This window comes from Electrophorus electricus, chromosome 8 (genome assembly GCF_013358815.1).
Source record: "Electrophorus electricus isolate fEleEle1 chromosome 8, fEleEle1.pri, whole genome shotgun sequence".
NCBI classification, from domain to species: domain Eukaryota; kingdom Metazoa; phylum Chordata; class Actinopteri; order Gymnotiformes; family Gymnotidae; genus Electrophorus; species Electrophorus electricus.
Genome location: NC_049542.1, coordinates 11,243,440 through 11,267,568, shown reverse-complemented (window position 1 = coordinate 11,267,568; position 24,129 = coordinate 11,243,440). Strand labels below are relative to the sequence as shown.

General features: G+C 39.9%; 1 protein-coding gene across 2 annotated transcripts; it reads right to left on the bottom strand.

The window, feature by feature from the left end:
- Nucleotides 1-5,949: 5,949 nt before the first annotated feature.
- si:ch211-264f5.6 (carcinoembryonic antigen-related cell adhesion molecule 5) lies at nucleotides 5,950-19,741 on the bottom strand. Of its 2 annotated transcripts, none has more exons than XM_027016275.2 (9): nucleotides 19,608-19,741; nucleotides 18,940-19,278; nucleotides 17,648-17,926; nucleotides 15,854-16,120; nucleotides 13,043-13,321; nucleotides 12,337-12,591; nucleotides 11,922-12,042; nucleotides 8,748-8,791; nucleotides 5,950-7,781 (listed from the first exon to the last, which is right to left on the bottom strand). In XM_027016275.2, exons 1-8 carry the CDS (start codon nucleotides 19,654-19,656, stop codon nucleotides 8,773-8,775), a joined length of 1,608 nt encoding a protein of 535 aa, XP_026872076.2. In that variant the 5' UTR covers nucleotides 19,657-19,741; the 3' UTR covers nucleotides 5,950-7,781; nucleotides 8,748-8,772. The 2 variants fall into 2 exon arrangements, with proteins under 2 accessions (XP_026872076.2, XP_026872077.2); XM_027016276.2 differs by having other exon boundaries at nucleotides 5,950-6,735.
- Nucleotides 19,742-24,129: the final 4,388 nt, after the last annotated feature.

Genomic DNA, 24,129 nt, shown 5'->3' with positions numbered 1-24,129 from the left:
ATAAAGTGTAGTTGTGCAGATGTCGCTAAACAATGTAAGAATATTTACTGTCATTTGGGCTATTGAGATGCAACATAATGTTTTTTAAAAACCATTTATAACCTATATGAACAAGAGAATGCGACCTGCAAATCCATTCTCATTTCCACAATCAGTGCTCTCACATACTCACAGCACAACTGCACCCTTGTGCACATGCCACATAAGACACAAGAAGTGAAGCTGACAGTCACAAGCATGTGATCCAGAACTCTGGTTGACCAGAGAGCACTGTGCTTTCAGTTCATGCCATGCTGCTACATTTTTATGTTTCTGTTGTGTCTTGAGCTGATTTACTAAGACCTTCTGTTCAGTGGTTCACAGGAGAAAACATTAGCCTGATTTGAAAGTGTGACAAAAAACAGGAGGGTACTGTGGATCAAACCAAGACAAGGCACAGTAACAGTAATACATTTCTCCTTTTTTGTCTTGTTCCCTCAACAATCTGTTGAAATGTTTTGTCACTCTTACTCTTGATATTTCTGACAAGGTACGTGGTGTATATAAATCAATTTTAAGACTAAACACATGTATCTTACCATTATGGGTTTGTCAGCAGCAAGGAAGCTATATTATGCAATGTTCAGGACCAATTGGTGAAGTATTATGCTATGCTATAGTGACATAGTATAATTAATTCTACTCTTTACATGAAATAGTACAGAAACATTTGGCTCTAATCCAGATCACACCATGTTACCAGTCCCTCCTCCCAATACATGGTAATGGGGTGAAAGGATAAAAATATGCTCAGCTGGCACATTAGAACTTTTAAAAGACTAGATGATAACATCTTAGGTGCTTCCTGTTAATAATCTAAAAAGCACAATCTGCAGGTGGAACCATTGTGGAGATCTTCAGCATGCTCTTCCATGGGAATGATTTCAATGTTTGGTCTAACCTTTCTGCACAATCTTCACAGGAATCATTATAATGTACATTTTAGAGAACAATATCTCAAGTGTTTTAGAGAACAATATTTCTTGCTGCAGTCCTGGAGGTCTACTGCCTGTTTCGTTCAAAAACAATGATATCTAATATTCGACTGCTAATGGAAGACTTGACTAACTTGCTTACCTGGACCAAATGTACTTAGTTTTGGAACTAAACGCTGCTGTGTGGTTAATCTCCAAGACTAATTCATCTCCAGGACTAGAGATAGGTGTTCCCTGCCTCTAATCTGAAAGTGGGAATATATTATCTTTACCACATAACACAAGGACAATATCTTCTATCTACTGCCATCATTTTAGAATACAGGAGAAGGTCTGGGGCATTAAGTTGTCCAACACAGGGCTATCTTTGGTGCACTGTGAGGGCAGCTGGACCATTAACATGGCAAAATGGACCTTCCAGTTTTCATAAACATCAGAATGTCACCAGAATGCAATGTGCACATAGGGACCAATGAGAGACTTTGCCATATTTTCAGGATAAGTTAAGGATAATGTCTCAGTGCTTGTTCCATGATTCTTTTTAAGAACATCTATGGTATATTCCTGTTTCTTGGGCTGCATTCAACACATTCCACACTAGCCACACTTAAACCAAGTTCCTCAGGTCAGAAACTGTGCCATGGATGGGTATTGGCTCTGCTGCCAACATTGCTGCATTATCTTTTTAATCTAAAACAATCTTACACATCACTGATTATCATGACTGAAATAAAGTTAGCATGTCTGCCAAGAAGCCCTCGTTTTACCCATTTCAGCCATCCAGATCAACATTTAGTCATTAATATATCACAACCAGATGGGCCTCTGCTAATGAAATTGCTTATTCACTTTTGATTTAATGTGTCATAATGTCTAAGATAATAAACAACTTTGGGTAGCATACACCATTAGCCACAGAGTTTAGATCTTACTCCTAGATGACTAAACTGAACTGCCACATGATTCACAACAAACTTTTCAGCCACATTGCTCCCAGTTGGGACAGGTGCCTATCTCACAAATCAAGCCTCAGTTAATATATTGAGTATATCCACTCATGTATAAGGCTGAATTCCATTGGCTAGCTGTTTCATAGCCTTATCATACTGGGGGCACCAGAGGTTTTTTCTCTTTACCAGGAAATCGTGATGATCCAATGTGGACATGCGGTTATGAAGAAACAGGTCTCAACACCCAGCCATTCATTTTGTTTGCATGCTAGGTGACAATACTCTGACAATACTCCCAATAACTGTTTTCACCTTTACTGAAAATCTCTCCCAAAATGAAAAATGCTACAAAAGGTGAGAAATACTGGTAGAGGGTTCTAAGCTGTTAGGGAGGACTCTGATTTGCAGTTACTTTTTTTCCTAGTTGCTCCTTGCCTAACATTAAATACTTTTGTAGATTAATTGTCAAGAAGATTATGCCAGAACTAAAGTAGCATACACTTTTATCATGTATAATCTTAACACATGCATCACTATTGCATGATAAGAGAAACACTCTGACTCATCGGAAGGCAGGGTGCAATCGGTAGACAGATACTGTGTTAGCAATTGTAGTTGTGAAGTCACAAGCACATGTCCTATGAATCGTTTTCCCTTGTAATAAACTTTGTTCTGTCAAGTTTCTATTTTAGAATGAGGCTACAGCTCATTTTTTACAGGAGTTGTTAACCCATGAGTTAACCAATGAATTATTTTCATCCTAGCTTGTGTATGTTTCATTGGTTGCTAGATATAATGCAGAGATTTAGATTTTACTTTAAAGGAAACATATAGCAGAGAATTGACTAAAAGGAAAGATTCTAGCTCTGGCCAAGAGCTTAACAGGTATCGGTACACTGGCCCACATACGTCATTACATGTTTAGTGTCCCTTATTCAGTGTCGTGACTGATCTGCCTAATGAGATGTCGATGGGGATTAGACCACTATTTGCCAAGCTCCAGGTATTTTCTTTCTTCAAGATCGTTGATGTGTTTCCTAAGACAGTAGCATGACAGGACATGCAGTCAGTAGGATAATTATGGAGGAATTTCAGTTAGATCTCATACTCCCTCTCCTCAACATAGTCGGAAACAAGTTTCTAGTAATGCAAACAGCTACACTGTCAGATTTGTGCATGTGTGTGTGTGTGTGTGTGTGTGTTAGGTCAAGTGGCTAGTAATGCAATGAATATGACATTTTCACACATTTCAAAAGGCAAATGGTGTTTCAAAAGGCAAATGGATAACCACTTTTTCACACCCATTTCAGTAATAGACAAGATGATATGATTGAACAGCCCTACAAAACTTCCATTAGTCATGATTTCCCTCTGTGTGAGGGGAAATGATTAGCCTTTCTTTAGTAGAGGTCATTTTTTAAACGTCAGCCAACTCTTGCACAATGAAGCTTCTGCACCTTATTGAAGCTTTTGCTTCATTGTGACCTCATCTGTTTTACGTGGTTCTTTGCACACAAGGCCATAAACTAACTTGCTCTTACAATCATCTTTCACAAGCATCCCAAACCTGCAAAAAGCTCTGTGGAGTCTTTGATCTCATTGACAGGCACAAGCTACTATGGCAAATACAAACACAACCAGTGTTAGTACCAATAATGCTCCCTTTGACACAGAAACTACAGTGCATTTTGAAAAGATTTTAGAACATTTTACCATTTGTCCTGAAAGACTATTCTGATAAATTGTCCAAATGAACTGGGTTCTGTATAACCATCATGTTCTTAAAAATAGGAAACATTTCTGAAATATGTACACAGTACAGTACTGGTGCTTGGTACTGTCTGGTGCTCCAGTAAAGTACCAGACACTAGGGCTTGAAAGATCCATACTCTGATTCTCTTAGTCAGTTCAAACACACTCAGGAGAAATGTAAATGTGTGGATTCAAAAAAAAAAAAAAAAAAAAAAAAAAAAAAAAAAAAAGACGTCAGAGAAAACATCCGGACTTGCAGGAGCAAGTTGAGCTATGAAACTCTAAAACACACACACACACACACACCACAGGCTGGCTGCAGCATAATTATAGGTTAAAGAAGTCACATTGTGGAAAACTGGACAAACAAGTTTCATCCAGAGGCAAAGCAGTACGGATGAAGGACAAAAGGCAGACAGTGGAAGTTAACAAAACTGAAATATTACACACCAAAAGAGAGATGGGAGCAGGGGCAGGGGGTAAGCATGACAAGCAAGTTGGTGGTCAGGAGGGTGAGAACCTGAAAGACTGTTTTTCCCCTGAGGCTCACAAGCCAAGCAAACATACACTGTACTCACAAAAATAACTAAAGGCAAGTAATGCACAATAATTGCCATGGACACAACATAGGCAATTTTACACATGCATACACCTGAGAATATTGCTGCATGGATTCCAGCTATGGATGCACAAAGTGCACAGACAGACTAATGATTAGGAGGTCTTCAGCTTTAGAGCTAGCCAACCTGCCCCTTCCATAAGTCATGTGCAGGTTACAAATCACAAACCACAAATTACATAGCCACTACCAGAAGGTAAAACCTCTTCTTTGAACTCCAAACAAAACATCAAGTGTAGACCTCAGAAGCTTTCCTTTCTCACATTTACATTTATTGAATTGTTGTTTACATTCAAGTACAGCACAATTCCTCTATTATTTGCATGCTTGCTCGACCACACCTGGTCTGTCTTATAGGATCTGCACTGTTGACAAATTAACCTGCTAGACTGGCCACTTTTAAATCAGAACCCTGGAATTTCAGAGCAGTACAGAGTAATTTGTCGAGCACCACATAAAAAAAACAAACAAGATTCATATTTATATGAGCCAAGGCATGTTTTCATTTGTCGGTGCATATGTGTAGTGGACCGTTGCATTTCATGGTGCCACTTTGTAAAATAAGGGTAAAAGAGACCTCCTAATCATAAGTGCAACTGTGTATACAAGCTTTGGTTTGCGCGACACTAACGTTGAGCCATGGCAATGGAGCAGAGGGCAACATTCAAGCACATGCTGGAAGGGCTAGTGTTGGATACTGTTCTTGAACAGGAATCAGCTATTGAGCCTGGAGAGGAAAAAGCAGTGTGCTAGTGGGGAAAATCCATAATGGAGATCGGTGTGGTGGGAATAGTTACAGCGGAGGCCATCTTAAGAAAGACTGTCGTTATAGGTGGGACAGTAAAGGTGTATTAGCATTCTGGGCTAGCTTAATGTATAAGCCATGAAATCACCCCAAACACAAAGAAAGGGGCAAACCACCAACTCTGAGAAGGTATTAACAGCTTGTATCTTGTTCTCTGGTTGTGCTAATTCTTCAGGTTTTCAGAACTCTTCAGGAATTCAGGAAATCTTCCTGCTGGCTTTTTTCTCAAGAGTAAAGCAATGTGTTGAAAAAAAGATTCCTATGGATCTTTGTTCACCTGGAGGCGCACTAGACTGCTAACAGTGTTTTTGGGTGTGGAAGGGCCAGAGGGGTGTGTCAGATATATGGAGGGAGGGGAAAAGGCATGTGCCACATCCAACAAGCTGCCTTCACTCCACACCCAGCCAATGGTATTACAGGGCACGACAGAATTCAGAAAGTTAACCAACATGAACATTTTATATACGAAATCATTTAAAAAAGGCAAGGAGCTCCACATAGGGGAGGAGAAAGGTGCTCAGATATTGAGATGGTGATTGCATACAACAAAATTTAAAGAAAAGCATTTGGAAAAATAATAAATATCAATATGAATAACAAAAGCAGTAGATGTACTTTTAGGTTAATTGAATAATATGCCCATTTTGTAAACAACCTGAGAATATTTCCAGCTAAATATAAAAGACAGAAAAGCAATGAATCCCCAAATCAGACAATGCTAGACTACAGTTGTCAAATGTAAGTATAACATAAGACAAATATTGTAATTACTAATGTGTGTATGTGTGTGTGTGTTACATTTCCTTCAAAGCATGACTAAACCTTACATTTGCTGTCCAAATATGGAAAAAAAAACTAATTCAGGTGAACAATTTCAATAAAGATATCCTTTATCAATCTTTATTCTTTATCAAACTTTTTAAACCCTAGAGACACTTGAAAATGTGACACTGAAACAAATTGAAACAATCTCTATAAATAAATGTAGAATTCATTTATTAACCTGATGTTAATGTACAGTACTTTCAATACTCTTTATAAAGATAATTTTCCTTTTTTGACCTTTATGTAATTTAAAGTTTGAACTAAAACAAAATTCTAAAATTCAATTTACCTCCTTTAAAAAGATCCAGGGTTAAATGAATACATGAATTCCCTGAAAAGGCCCTACATAATGTGCTCCTCATGTGTAAAACCACGGTGAGATGCCAGTACTTCAACATGGGCCATTATAGAAGAATCATTTGTCTCAGTTAGCCTAGATTAATGCATGTTTGTTTGTTCCACTGTCTGAAGATATTTGTTTCTTTGAGTCAAAGATAGGAGTATAGGAGTGTGTTTTGTGTGTGTACAATGACATGTATCCTAAATGTAAAAAAAACAAAACAAAAAAAAACAAACACACACACACACACACACACACACACACACACAACTCATCATCAAAATCTGTCTTACCTCTACATTCATTTGAGGCATCAAAAAAGCACAACAGAAAGAACATATATCTCTGGGGAAAAAAATGAATACACATTTAGCATTGCATCACAATCTAAAAATTAAATGTAATAACAGAAAATACTCAGAGGGTTCAGTTTCATACCTGAAAGCTCAGGTGAAGGTGACACTGTAAATCTTTAAAAAAAAAAAAAAAAAAAAAAATTTTTTTTTTTTTTTACAAAACAGACATTTAAAATTGTCACTTTAGCACAACAGATCTTTGCAGGCAAAGCCTGTGAACTGACAAAACAGCTTCCCTCCAAAATTGTGAAATGCCACTGCCCACAGAAATGTCTCATCCTTTTCCCTTTGGTACGCTCCAAACGGGTTCAGGCCTGCCCTCTGAACTGCTAATGTCATTGGCAGCCCACTACAAGGAGGATGGGAAGATAAAAATGGAATCAAGTCTTGAGCTTGACTGGTGACTAACTCAAGGGTGGCAAGGAGGCCTTCATGGGTGCTTCAAGGTGTGTGAAGCCTTTGGACAGCTTTAACACTGGCAACTTCAGGTTGCTTTTGATATCTTTGTGTTGTCAACAGCTTTGGAATCCTTTGATGCTGCAGTGCACAGACTTTGCGTTTGTTGTTGTTGTTTTTGTTTTTACTTTTAAGCTCTGAGAAACTTGCTGAAGTCGATTATGAATGAGTGATGTTCTTTCAGAGTTAGTGGTGCAATGCTACAGTGCAACAGTCCGATGCATTGGGTGGGATTGACGGGATGGGCGATGAGGGGTGGTGGGGTCAGGGGGAGCTTGATGGAGTGACGAATGGGGTCTCAAATATCTTTAGAAATAAAAGACAGTCCTCTTCAGCCTAAGGTAAGTGAAAATGGGGTCAAAACTCCCAGGTGTGTGTATGGGGTGAGGGTGGGGGACGCTTTTGTTTTATCTGCTATCAGCTCTTGACCTGTACCCACATCCCCTCCCCATGTCTTCAGTGAGGTGGTGACTGTGCTGGGGCTTTTTACTCCTGAATATTTGCAGAGAGGAGAGGAATTAGGGCTAGGGAGGTTGGGGGTTGACTCCCCTTTTGGAATGAGGAAAAGTAGGAAAGGTGGAAAGGTTGCATGAGATCGAGGGCCAGCCCTGAAGGTGTGCTCCACTCCTGAGGACAGTTTTTCCAGCTGCCCTGGTAGAACATTTGTTTACATTGAAAGGATGGCTGAAGAGGTCTAGTGGATTCTGAGAACAAGAAACGAAGCCCTTCTAATTAGAAATTGTAGCTGTGTATAAATTAAAGAACACTAGCAGGACAAAAAAACAAAACAAAAAACAAAAATTAAAACATCTAAAAGATGTAGAGTATAGGTTTTGGCATAAAATGGCATTTTGTTCAGAACCACGGACAGAAAATATGTTTTAGTGTACATTCCACGTTACACCCAGTCATAACACCCAATATGGAAAACATGTAGGACATGTAGGACAAATGACAGTGATAGGGTATGCTGTGGCAGCCAATCATTTGAGTCAGTATTGTCAGGCTGGGTTTCACGTCACCTCTGTCACACACACACACACACACACACACACACACACACACACACACACACACACACACACACACACACACACAACACCATTTCAAGATAGTGCTGTTGATAAGTAAAAAAAACAAGCTGTCCAGACGTGTAACATGCAAATATTCAGCTGAACGTCCTCTGTTCCTGAAGACTAGACTCTTACTTAAACACAGAGCTAACTTGTTTCTTTGCAGCACAGCTCTGTTTCTTAGTTGCACAGCTCTGCCACGCCCAATGCAAGTTTGAGAAAATCTCTTTGGCTTGCCACAGGTAACAATAGTGTACAATATCTCTCTCCTTATTCATTCAGAGAGAAGTTGAGGCAAGTATATGAATTAAGGCTATAAGCCAAGTTACCAGCTAACCCAGATGGTTGGGTGCCTACACCCTTGACTAAAGTCAGCAAGTAGATCATAGTGGCATAGTCCTTTCCAGGGAAGCACTGTTGAAGTAAAACTGAGTAAACAATATCTTACACTCAATAAAATATATCCATGAAAGAAGTGAGATGGCTAGCTGTCCTTTTGGTTCAGTTACAACAAAAGGTAGTGTTACTTGCTGCTATGACCTAAGGCAGAAACACTAATAACTTGTTTTAGTTGTATGTCAACAAAGGAAGACTCACCGGATCATTCTCCCATGGTTTCTCTTTAATATGGTGAGGGAATGCTGGAAAAAACAAGTAGCCAATTAAACATTATTCAAAGCAGATTTAAGCAAAAGAATCCTACTGTCAAGGGGGTTTGCTAACTTTCTAACTGTGTGTGTGGGTTTTTTTTTTTTTTTTTTTGGTTCATTAACTGTGTAAACTAATTTCTTTATATGTTGTCCGCTCTTCTCATGGGAACAAAAGCCTGAAGCAGACTATTGTTTCAGGTGGAACAGACTTAAGCCCTGATTGTGGCTATTAGACAGACACAACAGAGAACTCTAGCAAACAGAGATAAGATAGTCAAGAGATTGAATTAAAGCTTCACATTTGAATTAGAGAGAGAGGGCAGAGAAAAAGAGTGAAACAGAGAGAAACAAAGAGAGAGAGAGAGAGAGTGAGTTTGCAGACTTGTGTGGACATGACTAACATTCCAACCGTATTCTGACACCATTCCATCCCCCACTCTCATCCCTTCAAATTCCCTCCTTTTATTTTTGCTGTTTTTGGTAAATGGTGATGAGAGAGAGATCTTTTGGCTTTTTGCGCCCTAGTAATTGCCTCCCACTACCACCCCAGAGACCATGTAAGAGCATACGGCAATCTTCTTGTATAGAAACAGCTCTATAAAATCAACCAACTTCTTTTAAGTCATTCAATATATAGTCAATCATTTATGGGCCCTTAATGCTGCTCTTGACTAACTGCATTGGCCTATAGGAGCCCCATCCTGAGACTCCGATGGCAGCGTGGGATGTAAGAAAGAGAACCTGGTCCACATGAGAGACAGATACAGGCACAGGGAGCAGGAGAAGTGCTCAGGAGGGAGAACCAAAGGATGAGAGGAAGCCAAGGAAAGGGCTGGGAGCAGCAGAATGGCAGGATGAGGCCACAGAACTGAAATGCTCTGCTCTGCAGTTAGTGGCTGGTGAAACCAACAGAATGCACCGAGGAAGACACTCCTTCAGACACACTTAGTCCGCAAAGTTTGAGACAGACAGACAGACAGACACACAGAGAGAAAGACACACACACACACAGATGTCTATAAGGCCACCATAACCATCACATTTCACCTACTTTTTCATTCAGCATATATCACATTCTATTTCATAATTCTATGACACAGCATGGACCAACTTAATATTCTTAATTACTGTCACTATCTGGATGAAAACAATAATGAGTGTGTCTGTGCTGAGAGTTCAAAGAAAGTGTATGTTATGCTGGTTTGCTATCAAGTAAACACATCTAAAGAATCTGTTCAACAGACCAGTTGGTATGAATATTCGCATATTAGCAAAGTTGGGTCCTGACCAATTCTTTTCCTGCTTCAAGCCTTAATTACCGTCAAAAAACATTCATCAGAGAGATAAGCATGACACTTGATGCACCAAGAGAGCTATTCAACTTGAAAAATACTGCAAGTCAATTGCAATATCATTATCAATATCTAGCAATATCTACTGCAGTATTAATGACATCAACTGAAGGTAAAAACAAGATTTAAATACTTAAAGACTTACTAACAGTTAATAAACCAAGTTCAATAGTAAATAATACATCTCCTAAATTTGCGCATAAATAACAAACAGCAGATGTTAATTATTGACCTGTAAGTACACCTTGGCTAAGGTAGGAGGTAAACAGTCAACTCCCAGACCACACACATGCATCTTTCCCTTCCTGTACAGCATGACACAATGGCTGCTGCTTTCAGCTCTGCTGCCTGCTTAGGCAGGTGGCACAGCTGAGCAGGGCTTTGTGCTCAGAGGGCCACAGGTGAAGATGGTTCCAGGGAACGGTGATGGCAGGGCACATGGCTTGGGAGAGTGCTCACAGGTGCACACGAATAACTGCATAGCACTGCGCTGCACTATGACAATATTCTTGCATGCGGATGGTTCAATTCAAGGAGAAGACAGGGTAGGGGTGAAGGGAAGGGGAGAAGAGTGGAAAGAGAGACCAAGGATCCAAACACAAGCCTCTCGCACTCAAGGGAATCAAATTACGAAAGATAAGGAAATAAAGTGAAATTAGCCTTGCGGGAAAGAAAAGCAATGTCTGTCAACCTCTTCTGCTAAAGTTATTTACATTAGTTTCTGAATAATATGCCTTAAGATTATTAACTTAAATGAGCCTGGAGTTTAACGGGTTGATAAGTTTAACATTAAAAATACAGTGATTTTGTTTTCCAGTCATGGCATGTTGCTAGATTGGGAAGTAATCATCGCCTCACCACCACAAAGAATGCAGATTTCCAGCTTTGTTCTTAGTATGGTGTGAAGTGCAGAAGTGTATAGGTTTCTATTCAAACAACAGCCATTCTATCTTAACCCAGAGTGAGTAATGAAAATGCGCTTTGCTAGTGTCCAGATAGTGACTGCTACAATGAAACTGCAACCTGACCAAATTTGTTTCTACTCAGTTCCCTCGTACTTAACTGCTAAGTCACATGAGAGAAATTTATGGACTAGGGCTTTAAAAAAACAACACCACAACAAAACACTGACAAACTAATTTCACAGACAGGGAAGACAAACTAACCTTACAGAACAAATTCGCCTCAGTACCACACAAAAAAAGATCAGCAGATCTAACGTGCACTGGGGTAGAGAGTTGTGTTTTTCACACTTATATTGGAAAATAAGGGTGCAAATATAAATTTGCTTGTTACAACAAGGCATCCCCAGGATGTGTAGAAGTACATCACATTCTCTGTGGCAGTTGTTTTATTTCATGCACATGGAAGAGACTTGCTGCAGGCTGCTTACTATATCATATACTCATCAGGAATGAGAACATACCAGTAAAGTATTTCCCATTCCCAGGGATTAGGAAGGTTCATCTACAAACCCAGTGAGCACAATGTATCTGTCAGTGCATGAGAAGACATTCAAAGCCAGAGTAGTGGAAGGAATGTACATGTACATTGCATTAGGCTTGACTCCCTATTGACACAGTTAATGTGCTCTAGGATGGCAGGAAACAGCAGGAAAAACAGGGTGGAGGTTTGGAGGACAGAGAAACCCTGTAAACCCACTCCCATGCTGAGGTGTGAAGAAGGAGAGGAGATGGCTAAGGATAGCCCAGCAGCCATGCTGGGAGCAGAGAGGAAGAGGGGGCCTGGAAGGCAACTGGGAAACTCACTCTGTAACCTTCCGCTTTTTGTGGATGATGAAGGCGATGATGACAGCCAAAATGATGAGAACGGTTATGACAATTGCAGCTATGGCACCATCTGACAGCTGGTCATGCAGTTCCCCCTCTCCTGCCAAGCATGACAAAGATTTAGCATTGACATTTATGTGCACACCAACCTGCACATATACACAGAAATAAGACATATGATGTCTCACAGACACAGACACAGACCCAACCTTTAAACTTAATGCATATTTATCTATTTATTTTATGGTGTACTATGTTTATACAGTATGTAAACCGTATAAACATGGCCTACAAAGCATTAGCAACGACGAAGAGGCCACTAAAGTATTATGCTTCTTACCAAGATTAGGGCGATAATCTTGTGTGCTGCATTGATCTTGTTAATTAGTCTTACCCTTAACTAGGAGACTGTGGGTGGCAATATTGGTGAGTCCAGTGATAGGGTTGTAAGCCTCGCAAGTGTATATGCCACTGTTCCTGTAGTCAGGTTTGTTGATCTTGTACTCAGCTGTGGTGGTATCCAGGACTGTGCCGTTGAACTTCCAGACGTAGGTGGGTGCCGGCACTGAGGCAGCCAAGCATGTCATCACCACAGTATCGACAACCTCCACCTGCTTGACCCCTGTGATTTTCACATTCTCTGGCCCATCTGACGTCACATGCGATAGCAGAATTTGCATTAAAGACCGATGCAACAGACAGATATCAGAAGAGGCCATAATGTAAAGAAACATGTATCTTGGCAACAGGAAGAATGCCACAGAACCAAACAGAAAGAGCAACCCAATATTTATATTCACTGCGTTGCACCACAAATAATTGTGGTGCAAAAATAATTCAACATTCTGGACAGAGAGCATGTGTGGACACAAGATACACCTGTATCCACAGCTAGGAAACCTGTGGTGTGTTTCATAAAGCAGCATTTCACAGTAAATGAATACTTTCAACACAAAGTGAGGACTGATCAGTAGAAAGGTCTGCTTTCCATCCTCTACCATTGGCATTTGGCTTCAGATCTGGATAAATCCTGGAATCCTCAAAAATCTGAAATCCTGCTTTGTGAAATGTCCCTCCCCCGCATAGACAAAAACACTCACAGTTGATCACCATCACATAGTTGTCGATGTCGGTGTTCACGCTGTTTATCAGATGGCAGCTGTACTTGCCGGCATCCTCCTTCTGCACCTCGAGGATGCTGACCGTGCTCTTGTCGCCGTTGAGGATCACACGGGGGGTGGTCTCCAGTGACTTGCCGTCCTTGAACCACACTACGCGGTCCGCTTTCCCTGCCAGAGCTTTGCACGTCAGATTGGCCGTGCTGTTGCCGGCGATGAGTAGGGAAGCAGGGCCATTGATGTTTGTGCCAGAGATGGCCTCTATTCACGGGCAAGGGAAATCAGAGCACTCTGTCAGGCAGGTCTGGGACATAATTCCACTGAACTCAAGTTAAACTGGGATCAGTGGCTCAAATTAATGAAAATGACTAACATTAACATAACTAGTAGAGATAGAAGGTAAGATAACCCTCGAGCTTTTAGTGGTAATCTTTGAGGCATGCTGAATTGTATGTCCAACCATGTATGTAAATGGAGCAGAGAAAGTGATTTCTCGAGTCTGAACACAATCTGACACAGTGCCCACACAGCACGGTTTCATCAAGAGCCAAACATGCCAGTCTCCACACAGGACTACCGCTTTCTTTCACCATGTGTACTTTGAACCTTCACTTATTGCCATGGCGCAGATTCAGTCAGCACCATAGGTTCAGTTCCGGCCACCCTGATTTACGGTGACTCATCCCACTATAATGATCATTCAGGGATGGGGGAAGGAGTCAGCTATGTGGCCTATTTCGCAACATTCCTTGAATGCCTGTGCAGGTGGAGTCACTCCTCCACTACACCTGCTATATTGTACCTGCTATTGTACCTACTAGATTTCACTGCTGTAAATGTACAGGAATTTGAAACTCAGAATAAGTAACATACGGTCTGTGGGAGGGCATTCAACATCAGGACTTCAGCTTCTCTGACAGGAAAGAAGTCGAAATTTCATTTACACATTTCCTACAAATTCTTCATGACATCAGCTTGTATGCTCTTCTGTGTTACTCTCCCTCAAGGCACAGGTTGTTTTCACACACTAAAATACCTTTGGGGAGACAGTACCTTACAAAGATAGAAATTTGCAAAGAGTAAACAGTCAAGCTGAGATGTTGACATAGCAACCAGACTACAGACTAGAGGAACAGGTTTCTGTCATCTACTTGTAAGGAATGATTCAAACTTTTACCTTCTTTTTAACAAGATCTTAGTACCACATTGCATTGTATGGTTTTATTGAAATTATTTATAAAACTCAGTTTTAACTGACTCAAAGATACTAAGCAAACCATTTTAGACTTTCTTTTCCAACACCTGACAGCACACTGAAGCAAAAACACCTCACCACTAACGTCAGTCAGCTTGAACAAACACTTCTCAATACTGAGTACTGACTGACACACTGATATGGCTCCTCGCAACAGCTCAGACATTGCTCAATTTTGCCCTTTACCACACACCTCTACGGCTGCTCCTTGTCAGTGGTGGCTCAGTGGTTAAGGTATTCAACTAATAAGTAGAAGGTTGCTGTTTCAAGCCCCATTGCTGCCAAATTGCCACTGTTGGATCCCTGAGCAAGGCCCTTAACCCTCAAGTTGTATTCAGACATAATTATAAGTTACTTTGGATAAAAGTGTCAGCTAAATGCCATCAATGTAAATGGTTAAATGTATTCAATTCACCAAATACTGTCTCACTTTATATAACACCCCTTTCTCATTAGACTTTACCCTGCTAGGGTACACTTATGTCTAGGGTGGATTTTGTACAGAAGCAAGAACAGGGCTCACTCATCCCCCATGATATACTGCAAACCAACAAACAAACAAAAAAAACCCCTGAAGTACAGAATAAAAGTTTAACACTGGCCAACTCGGTACTGGAGGAGTGCAGGCTTCTATTATCTCACCACTAGAACCAACACTCTGTGGTGGAAAGTGGCAAGGAGACTTTTTTAACTTCAGAAGAAACGTTAAACACCTGCACTTTGGTATTTCTCTTTGGTATTTGCTCCTCCTGTCCACTAACTCAGCAGGGTGACAGGGTGTGTGCTCTGTGGGAATTAACCCATGACTCAGGATCACTTTGCTCTGCTTGCTCTACCATTTGAGCTACATTAGTAAAATATCAATATCATAAACAACACAACTGCGAAATATAATCAGATACAAATAATTACATGATAATTGGATCATATCAAGACATGGATTGCCAGCTGTGCGATTTGCAATTTTGAAACCAACTTTCCTGCTTTTGTTAGAATGTTGAAAACAAGCTTCATGTCTTACTAACAAAATAACATAGCTTCATTAACAGACTCTTGATAAGCAGACTCGTGTTGATAAATAAGTCAATAAAGACCGAATATGAATATCAAATATATCTATTTAATATAAAATATTACAATTTATAGTGTTTATCCTTACCAAAGGAACTCAGATTTTAGAGCTGAAATTTTAACAGAGTATAAGCCTTTCAGTCTTTTATCAGAGTATAAGCCTTTCAGTCCAGCAAATAAGAAATGAGTAGAGAACTTGGCACATAACACTATGTCTGTACTCTCAGAAAACATGTCCAAGTATCTGGGTCACCTCAGTGCATCCACATTGTCCTGTATAGCACATCAGCACTGCAACTGATTTTTAGCTTTGACAAAATCACTAATTGCTATTAAACAGTATAAAAGAAGTTAACTTAAAATTGGCCATACAGTAAACAAACAAACAAAAAACAAGCACCCCCCCCCAAAAAAAACACCAAACAAAAACAAAACAAAAAAAAACACTTTGGACAGATAGGACTCACCTATGATGGATACTGTGGTGACCTGGGAAACAGTGTAGCGCCTGGTGATGTTGTTGTAGGCCATGCAGGTGTAGTTGCCGCTCTGTTCTTCTGTGAGGCCAGACAGGTAGAGTGTGCTACCCTTCATGGGCAGCAGGACTCCATTCAGAAGCCAAAGGAGGTCAGCCACAGGACTGGACTGAGCGGTGCATGAGAGTGTCATGTTGGAACCCTTCTTCAGGACCTCATCAGTCGGCACTCTTGTCATAGCAACTTTCTCTGGGCCATCTGGTCAATCAGGGCAATAAAGGTTGTGGGATTAGGTTTTTAACAAAGTCAGGGTGGTATTAAAATATAACATATACTCAGGGAGGTTTTTAATAACGTCAAAGCATTTATACAATGGTGTCTCCTCTGATGCCATGTGTGTGACACTGGTAACGCCCTGCTTTCACAACCGCAAGACCTCATTGGTCAGAGATGACACGTATCTTTACTATTGCCAGTCAGATTTGGGTTGGACAGTTTACTGTACACACATGAAGCCTTCAGGATCAGGTCTGCCACGCCCAAACCATGAAGCCTCCTCACAGCATGGCTAAAAGCATAGATTTTTATAAAGTGCTGTCTACACTGTGGTGCTGTAACCCAGAAGTTAAATATTTCATGTTTTAAACAATTCTTGCTGCTGAAAATCATGTATAAAATAAATCTTTAATGCCACTTCCTTTAGAAAAGGACTGTTTCTGTCTTGTCATAACAACTATGAAAGCAGCAACTGTTATATGAACAAAACAATAAAGCACTACTAACAAGCACTGTGCTATCTTAATTTATACGATCTGTGTCCACTTAAATGCACAACTGCACAAGTGGGTGGTGCACTCAGTAAGCCCTATGCAGAGTTTCAGGTTTGAACTACAGCTGTGTTATGTGCTTGTGCTGTCTATGCTCAAATTTATACTTGTCCATTATTTTTATTTATTCCATAAAAAACCCACAGACACATAGAGATGAATGCACATGCACTAGACACACCCAACCAACTGAACTACACACTGTCCTCTGCTGAATATGGCCAGTGTAGTCTTATCTAAGAACATTTCCATTTACCTGCACTAAAGTCGGTCTGTCCAAACAAGGTTTTGTTCCATTCATATAATGTTTGCATTGTAGGACGCACGGCCTGTGTGGCCTGAGACTACAGTTGGTTTATGTGCACAAACGCAAGTGAAAATCCTATTACTACATGTTGACAGTACAGCTTCACTGAGGCCAGTTTAGTGGTTAAAAAAAAGCTTTGTGGTCTAAAAGCTGTGCTCACATGTGCGTGTCCCTAAACAATCCGGTAAATACTGTCTTTTGCACAATAGCTAAATAGAAAAGGAAGGTACCACTGACATCCATTCAGGTTAGGCCGCATGCCATAGGATGTAGTTTCCTGATAGTGATAAGGGTTCATTTCAGTGATGAAGCTCCTTCTGAGAAAAGATTTCAGAATGTGGGCAGGAAGGTTGCTTATAATATGATCAGTAAACAGAATAAATCTATGGGCATAATGGTATTACATTGCGGTGCACATTAAGTTATTTAAGTGCTGTGAGGAGCTACCAAAGTGCACTTTATTGTTTACTTTAAACCTAGTTTTTTTGTGGGTTCTGACAGTAGCCTAATACACCTAATTCCCAAATTACAAGCTTTCTGTAAAGCACCAATCCTACCCTGTTCACATGCACATTCAGTAATGCTGCAGTGCTATGGAGCCTGTGTGGGTGTGCCTGGGTGTACAACCTGTGCCTAACTCCAGGTACTCACAGCTGACGGTAAGGTTGAATACAGGGCTCCTGGCCGACTCCAGCTTGTTCTGGGCGATGCAATAGATGGGTCCAAGCAGGTCACCGCGGAACACACTGCTAATGATCAGCTGACTCCTGTTGAGTGTGACATGCTGCCCGTCCGCCACCACAGGGGCCGAGCCATTCATCCAGTTGTAGGAGAGCGAGGAGCCTTGGGCCACGCAGGTCAGGACCACAGTGCTGTTGATCTCCACAGGTTCACGGGGGCTGTAGATGACCTTCACATCTGCCACGGCCTCTGCAAAAGAAGCAGCATCGATGAGGTTCATTTGCAGGGGAGAAGAGAGTAGTAGAAAGACATAGAGGAGCAGAGGTCAAACAGGGGCATACCTGTCTGCCATAGCGCTTCTAGGTGCAACTTCACTCTAGAAAACAAGATTTGCTGCACAGCTGCTTCTCAGCTTGCAATGTTTCTAGTTAGGAATATTACATTTTGTCTTAGTTGCAGTTTTCGTAGGACCTGCCTTAGGTAAATCTGGACTGGGCCTGACCTACATAGATTCTCCTTACCACTTGTGTTCTTGGAAACCTTTTTCCACACTTCTAATTCAAAAGATAAATGTGTATGAGTCAAAGAGAGAGAGAGAGAGAGAAAGAGAGAGAACCACCCAAATTGGAGAGCAATCATCTCAGTGATCACTTAAGTATTTCAAGAAACAATACCACACAGGGCTAAACAGGCATTTTAGTGTAAACCTCACAGTGGCACCAACTGCAGTCACTTCACACAATGACAAATGACAAAGCAGGTAAAGCTAAACATGAGTTGTGTCTGCCCATTTCCTCACTCCCTGTAAAACAGCCACGCCCTTAAATGTTCTGCTCAGAGCTTTAGAGTGCTAATTAGAAATTTTTAAGGACATTTGTTTTATTTATTTTTATTTTATTTATAACTGAAGGCTACCACATAGTGGTACACTTTTTAATTTTTTTTTTAAATTTTATTAATATTATTATTTTTTTTTTTTACAGGTTCCAAAATTGTCTGGAGAGTTAAAAGCAGTAACATAGTACATAGGCCTATCTATTGGTTCGAGGAAGACAGGTGACACAAAGTGCTTCTACTTAAGTAACATTCGTTTAGTCAGTGCCACACACTTTAATTACTATACTTATGAGAACCTTGACCGTTTCATTGTTCACTTAACCAGTTCCCGACCGCAAGCCAACATGGTGCTCTCAATTATAGAAAACCAGGTAAACTATTTACTCATAAGGATTGTATTTAAAAAATCAGTTATGTTTACATACCTAGCACCTCGAGTATAGTCTCGGCCGTCAATGTAACCATATCGAGAGTTATTACGCTAAGGGAATAGGTTCCTCCGTCCATCGACGTCAGGGGTCCGAGTTGTAGAGCAAAGGTTGTCTTGTTGCAGAGGATACGGCCGACGTAACCACTGGCGACTTTTTCATTGTCATTAAGTCTCGTGTACACGGGAGAGGGCTGAGGTTGGGTTGGAGATTTGAAAGTCCACGATAACGAGGCGACTCCCGATATCGACGCAGGAAGCGCAGTCGGGAAAGTGACATTTCTGCCGATTACGCCACTGATATTCGGTGGGAGAAGTGAGTCTCCAGAGCGGCATCCTACAGAATATGGAGCAGATTTAAACTAAGACACACGTGCGCAAATCACAGTGTTCATCATTTGGTCCTAGCCTATCTAAGAAATATGCTTTATTTCCTTAAAAGGAAATAAAAGGAAAACACGGATCATTTAATTCTGATAAAACTGTCAAACCAAAATGTAGACCTCTAAATTAATCCCAGTTTTGCTTTTTTACGCGACTAAAACGTTCATTAAGGCTACGTTTTATAGATACGTATGTTAAGTTGAATAAATGCTACTGTTTCATAAACGTTTTAACTATTTACATTTACTCTTTAGGAAGCGGAATTTATGAATAGGTACTTACCAATTGCTGTCAGAATTAGCAAAAGCAACCTAAAGTTGTAAAAATCCATTACGATCTGTGTGAGCGTCTCGAGCAACAGACAAAGTGTGGCCTACTAATGTTCATTCGCTCGGACAATTTAGATGAGCTTTGTAAGACACACCCAGACACCGCGTCGAGCCCGCCTGTTCACACTATCTGGAGTGTTTAGTGTCACATGAAAGAGTCATTCATGCACCTCTGACAGTGGGGTGGAGTACACCACCACCAAAGAGAGTCAGCTCTGTTTGTTGCGTGGATAGTCCGTCCTCCACAAGAAACAGAGTCACGGTCAAAGAACTACTAACCTGACGTTAAGACTCAGTTTGTGACAGCGTGATAACTTTTGTGTCGGATGGATGTGAGACGAGCTAGGAAAGGTCCAGTATGACACCAAGTGGCAAAAGCCGGCTTTGGCTCGAACACACAATCGAAGCATGTCATATTTAAAGTATACGTTTATGTCTACATACGATAAATTAGCTTATTTAGACTAAAACTACTCCAATAAATAATTAATAACGCGTATTGTCCATGAAATATTGCCTTAAATACAGTCCATACTGGTAGAGTTGAGGCTTTTCGCCAATTTTATACCTAGAAACATTTGGAAAACTATTCCCGTTTAAGAAGAAAGATACGTTTAAGAAGCTACATAGTGCTTTATTTTTTTTTTCTGTCAGACGTTTTAAAGGACCAATGTGAAATTAAAGTCAAAATGCAATAACCCTGCCTCTATTTAGTCAATGGGAGCAAAAAAGTAGGGTTTGACAGTACTGTACAATTGTACCCTGTACAAGTTTACTGAACACCTGTATAGGAGGAAGGTTTGACTGTATAGGATGTGCTATATTAACTGGCCAGCAATGGTTCTTTGTCCAAAATTGAGGCAGCTGTTGGGAGAAAAAAAAGCTTAGAGCTATGCCACCATCTGGTGGACAAACATGTTAATTTGCCTTTTAACTGAACCTTTGTGGCTTTTAACTGGGCCCTAGAATAAACAAATTTTATTAATTTATCTATAAACATTTTTTAAAGAGACAAATTAAAACAAACAAGCAAAAAAGAATAATATGAGGTATGCATTAAATACATCTATTAATAATGTATCCATTGCTTAATACATATATTAAACAATGAATACATACTGTTTTTGAGAGAAGCAGGCGTGTTACTACTGTATTATTGGGAGATAGACCACTCTCAAGAGAACAGTAACACTGTCACATGTGAAAAGCCCAAAAACACTGACAAGCACCCAAAACCAAAACCATGCTCCTATCCAGTCAGTGTAAATGCTTTAACATCCATTCAGCTGTGGCCTTTGTATCAGAAACTGATCAATGGTGATGGATTAGACATTGCCTAACAAGCAGCTCTGTACTCTGTAACTGCACACTTGCAAATGTATCTATACAAATAGATGCACCTATCAAGGGGTCAGTGAGAACTAGTTACTCTTTAAGCAGCTAAGCATTCATTTTTGGAAGAAGCTGTCCCTGTAATATCTATGAATGTGAACACAGTGAGAAGTTAATCATAGAATGGTCAGAGGGAAGAGGAAGGAGAAAAAATACTGTGGAAGGTGAGGTTTTATGCATGCCAGACCTTAGGCATACAAGAGGCAGTGTTACCAAATGCACATTTCAGTGCCCACATTTTTTAACAGTTTCACTGGGTCTGTTTTTTTTTCTCCTCAAGGACAGGTAAAAAAAAACAAAAAAAAAAACAAGCCTGATTATATATCAGCAGGTGTTTCCCCTTAATGTAGTTTCTTAAAAACTTTACACAAAATTCAAATATTAAAGCATTCAGAAAAATAGGTTAAAATGAGACATATGCTAAAAAATGCTGGAATTACAAGATACTGATATTATAATGAAGTATTCTAATTTACACTATGTACACTGCCCCTTCCTATGACCTTCTGTAGTTCTTTTGTCTAATCCGGAGAACTGTCCACATAGAAACATTGAATTAACCAGAAAGTTGGTAACTGACTGACCAAATATTAAACTAAATACAAATTATTCACCTTAAACAGATTGTTTATGTTTTAAAAACAGTTCAACTGTAGATAAATTGAATGATGAAATATATTTTTGTCAGTATTATATGTACCTTTATCACCCAGTGATAGGGGCATATGTGGCTGTGACCCCTAAGCTGGAGGAGTGGGTCCAACAGATCCCAGGAATGACATCATTCATTCAAAAGAGCACAATGCTAGGAACAGCAAAATAAAATACTGCACTGCACCCTCAAACTCCGAGACCTCTGAAACAACGCCTGAGTGTAAGGTAAAACAGATCATATATATATATGGAATGGGGATGCACTTGGGTATCTGCTGGGGTATCTGTATATTAGATATACTGTGATGTTTAAAGTATACTAAAATAAAAAAATTCAAAATATATGTAGTTTACCTCACACATGAGTAATATAAGGAGTTTTATTTTGATTTTTCTCTGTAATGAGTGAGAAAAAATGTAACATGAGAAATGTAAATGTAAAATGAGGAAAAATGTAACATAAAAACTGTAAATATGTCATTTACAAGGTGGAACTGTACATTCGGTACATTGTGTACATACATATATACATAACCATATACATTGTACATTGTGTATATAAACATAATATACATATATTGTACATACATTGTTAATATATTTTTGTACATATATAGAATCTATTTTTCTCTATGCACCCCTGTTTTCTTTTTCCTCAGTTTGGACAGAGCACTCTCAACCATTTCACTGCGAGTTATACTGTGTATGACTATGTATGTGACAAATAAACCAAACTTGAAACTTGAAAAGCATGTGAACTTGGCACATTTTGTTAAAACCAGCAAAAAAAGTGTTCAGCTATGATATTCGATCCCAAGGAACAGCTGATAGCTCAGTATGGACTGACACTGAATTAACAATATTGGAAATGTATTCTAATGGAGCAAGCTTTAACAAATGTCTGAACATTTTGAAGTAATGAAGACCTCTAGTATTAACGTAAGAGTACTCGACCTTTACAGTTTACCCTGGGGGACCTTTAGATGATGATGTGTGTGCCCACCCATGTGAGGAGTAATCTCTGTGAGAGGCAGGAATGTTTTATACCCTGTGGGAGAATGATCTGGTATGATGCCTGGTTGTCTAGCTTGCCTTATTTCTACTGAATGTTCCATTGTGCTGGAGCTACGTTTCAAGAAGAGGTATTATTGTTACTCTCTGTGGTTCAACACAATCTCTATCATATAACATCTACACAAAGTAATCTGCTTTACCATTTTACAATCCTGGTCTACACAAGATTTGAAAATTGAATCAGAAACACAAAAGGCTGACCAACAAGTGACACTATTCTTCAAGGACAAGACTGATGATCAGGAGTTCATGGTTTCCAACATCATAATTATGCTCCAGTTGATGATGTTCTTTAAAAAAGAGCAGGGAATATTTTAATGGCTTAGCACTGATGTTGGGATGATATGGCTCCATCACTAACCCTCTGAAGCATCAACCAGCACAAATGGCTTTGTGGAATTGGAGTCTGAGAAGTATGGTGAAAATAAACCACTTCTTCATCAGTTTGTCCATTCTGTTTGTTTTGTTCCTCCTTTGAGGACTGAGTAGAGGAGTAGCTGCACCACTGAAGTTCTTAATGACTCTTCTGTTAAAATGTGTAAAACCCTAAAATGTTGAAAAATATTAATTGGTGTGTGGCCAATTCTGTAGTGCCTCAACTTTCAGAGGGTGCATTTTCACTCTGTACTTATAAACCATGAAGCCTAAGAACTTTATAGTATTGGGAGAAAATACTATTATCACTGCCTTACCAAGTCTGGTGTCTATACAATAACCTGACAGGCAGGTTACACACATTTCTGGTATGTGGCTCATTGATCACCATAGCGAGAAACAGGGGAACATGTGATGTGTCTCTTTCATGGCACATGCCAAATCGCACATTGCTAGCTCAGTTTCTTTCCTGTGGATGCAAGCATGGGTGGCTGCCCTGATAGCTAGCTTTAGAAGACAGCTCAGTGATGAGACAAAAACTGAACTATCCTGCGGGGATGATTCACTCTCACTTGAGGTCAGATCTTTTTTTGTAAATCACCAGTCAAACCCAACTCTAAACTAGGTTTAAATCAAATAAGGTAAAAATAAACAGAGCTATTTAAAATAGAATTACATTAGAACAGAGGTCTAAAAGGAATATTTAATATAAACACATTTACAATGTCTAGAGAGACAAATTATCCTATCCTTGTTGTGCTGGCTTTGAGTCTTCTACCTGAAGAGAGGGGTTGGAAGAGATGGTTTCCAGGGTGAGGGGGTCGGCGGTGATTTTGCCAGCACATAATAAATTATTCTGATGTTGCCTATGTCCTGAAGTGTTTGCAGATTACACCCAATGCTCCTCTCTGCAGTACCTACTGTATGATGGAGTTTATCTCATTTCTATGAGGTGGAGGATTCAAACCAATTGGTTATGG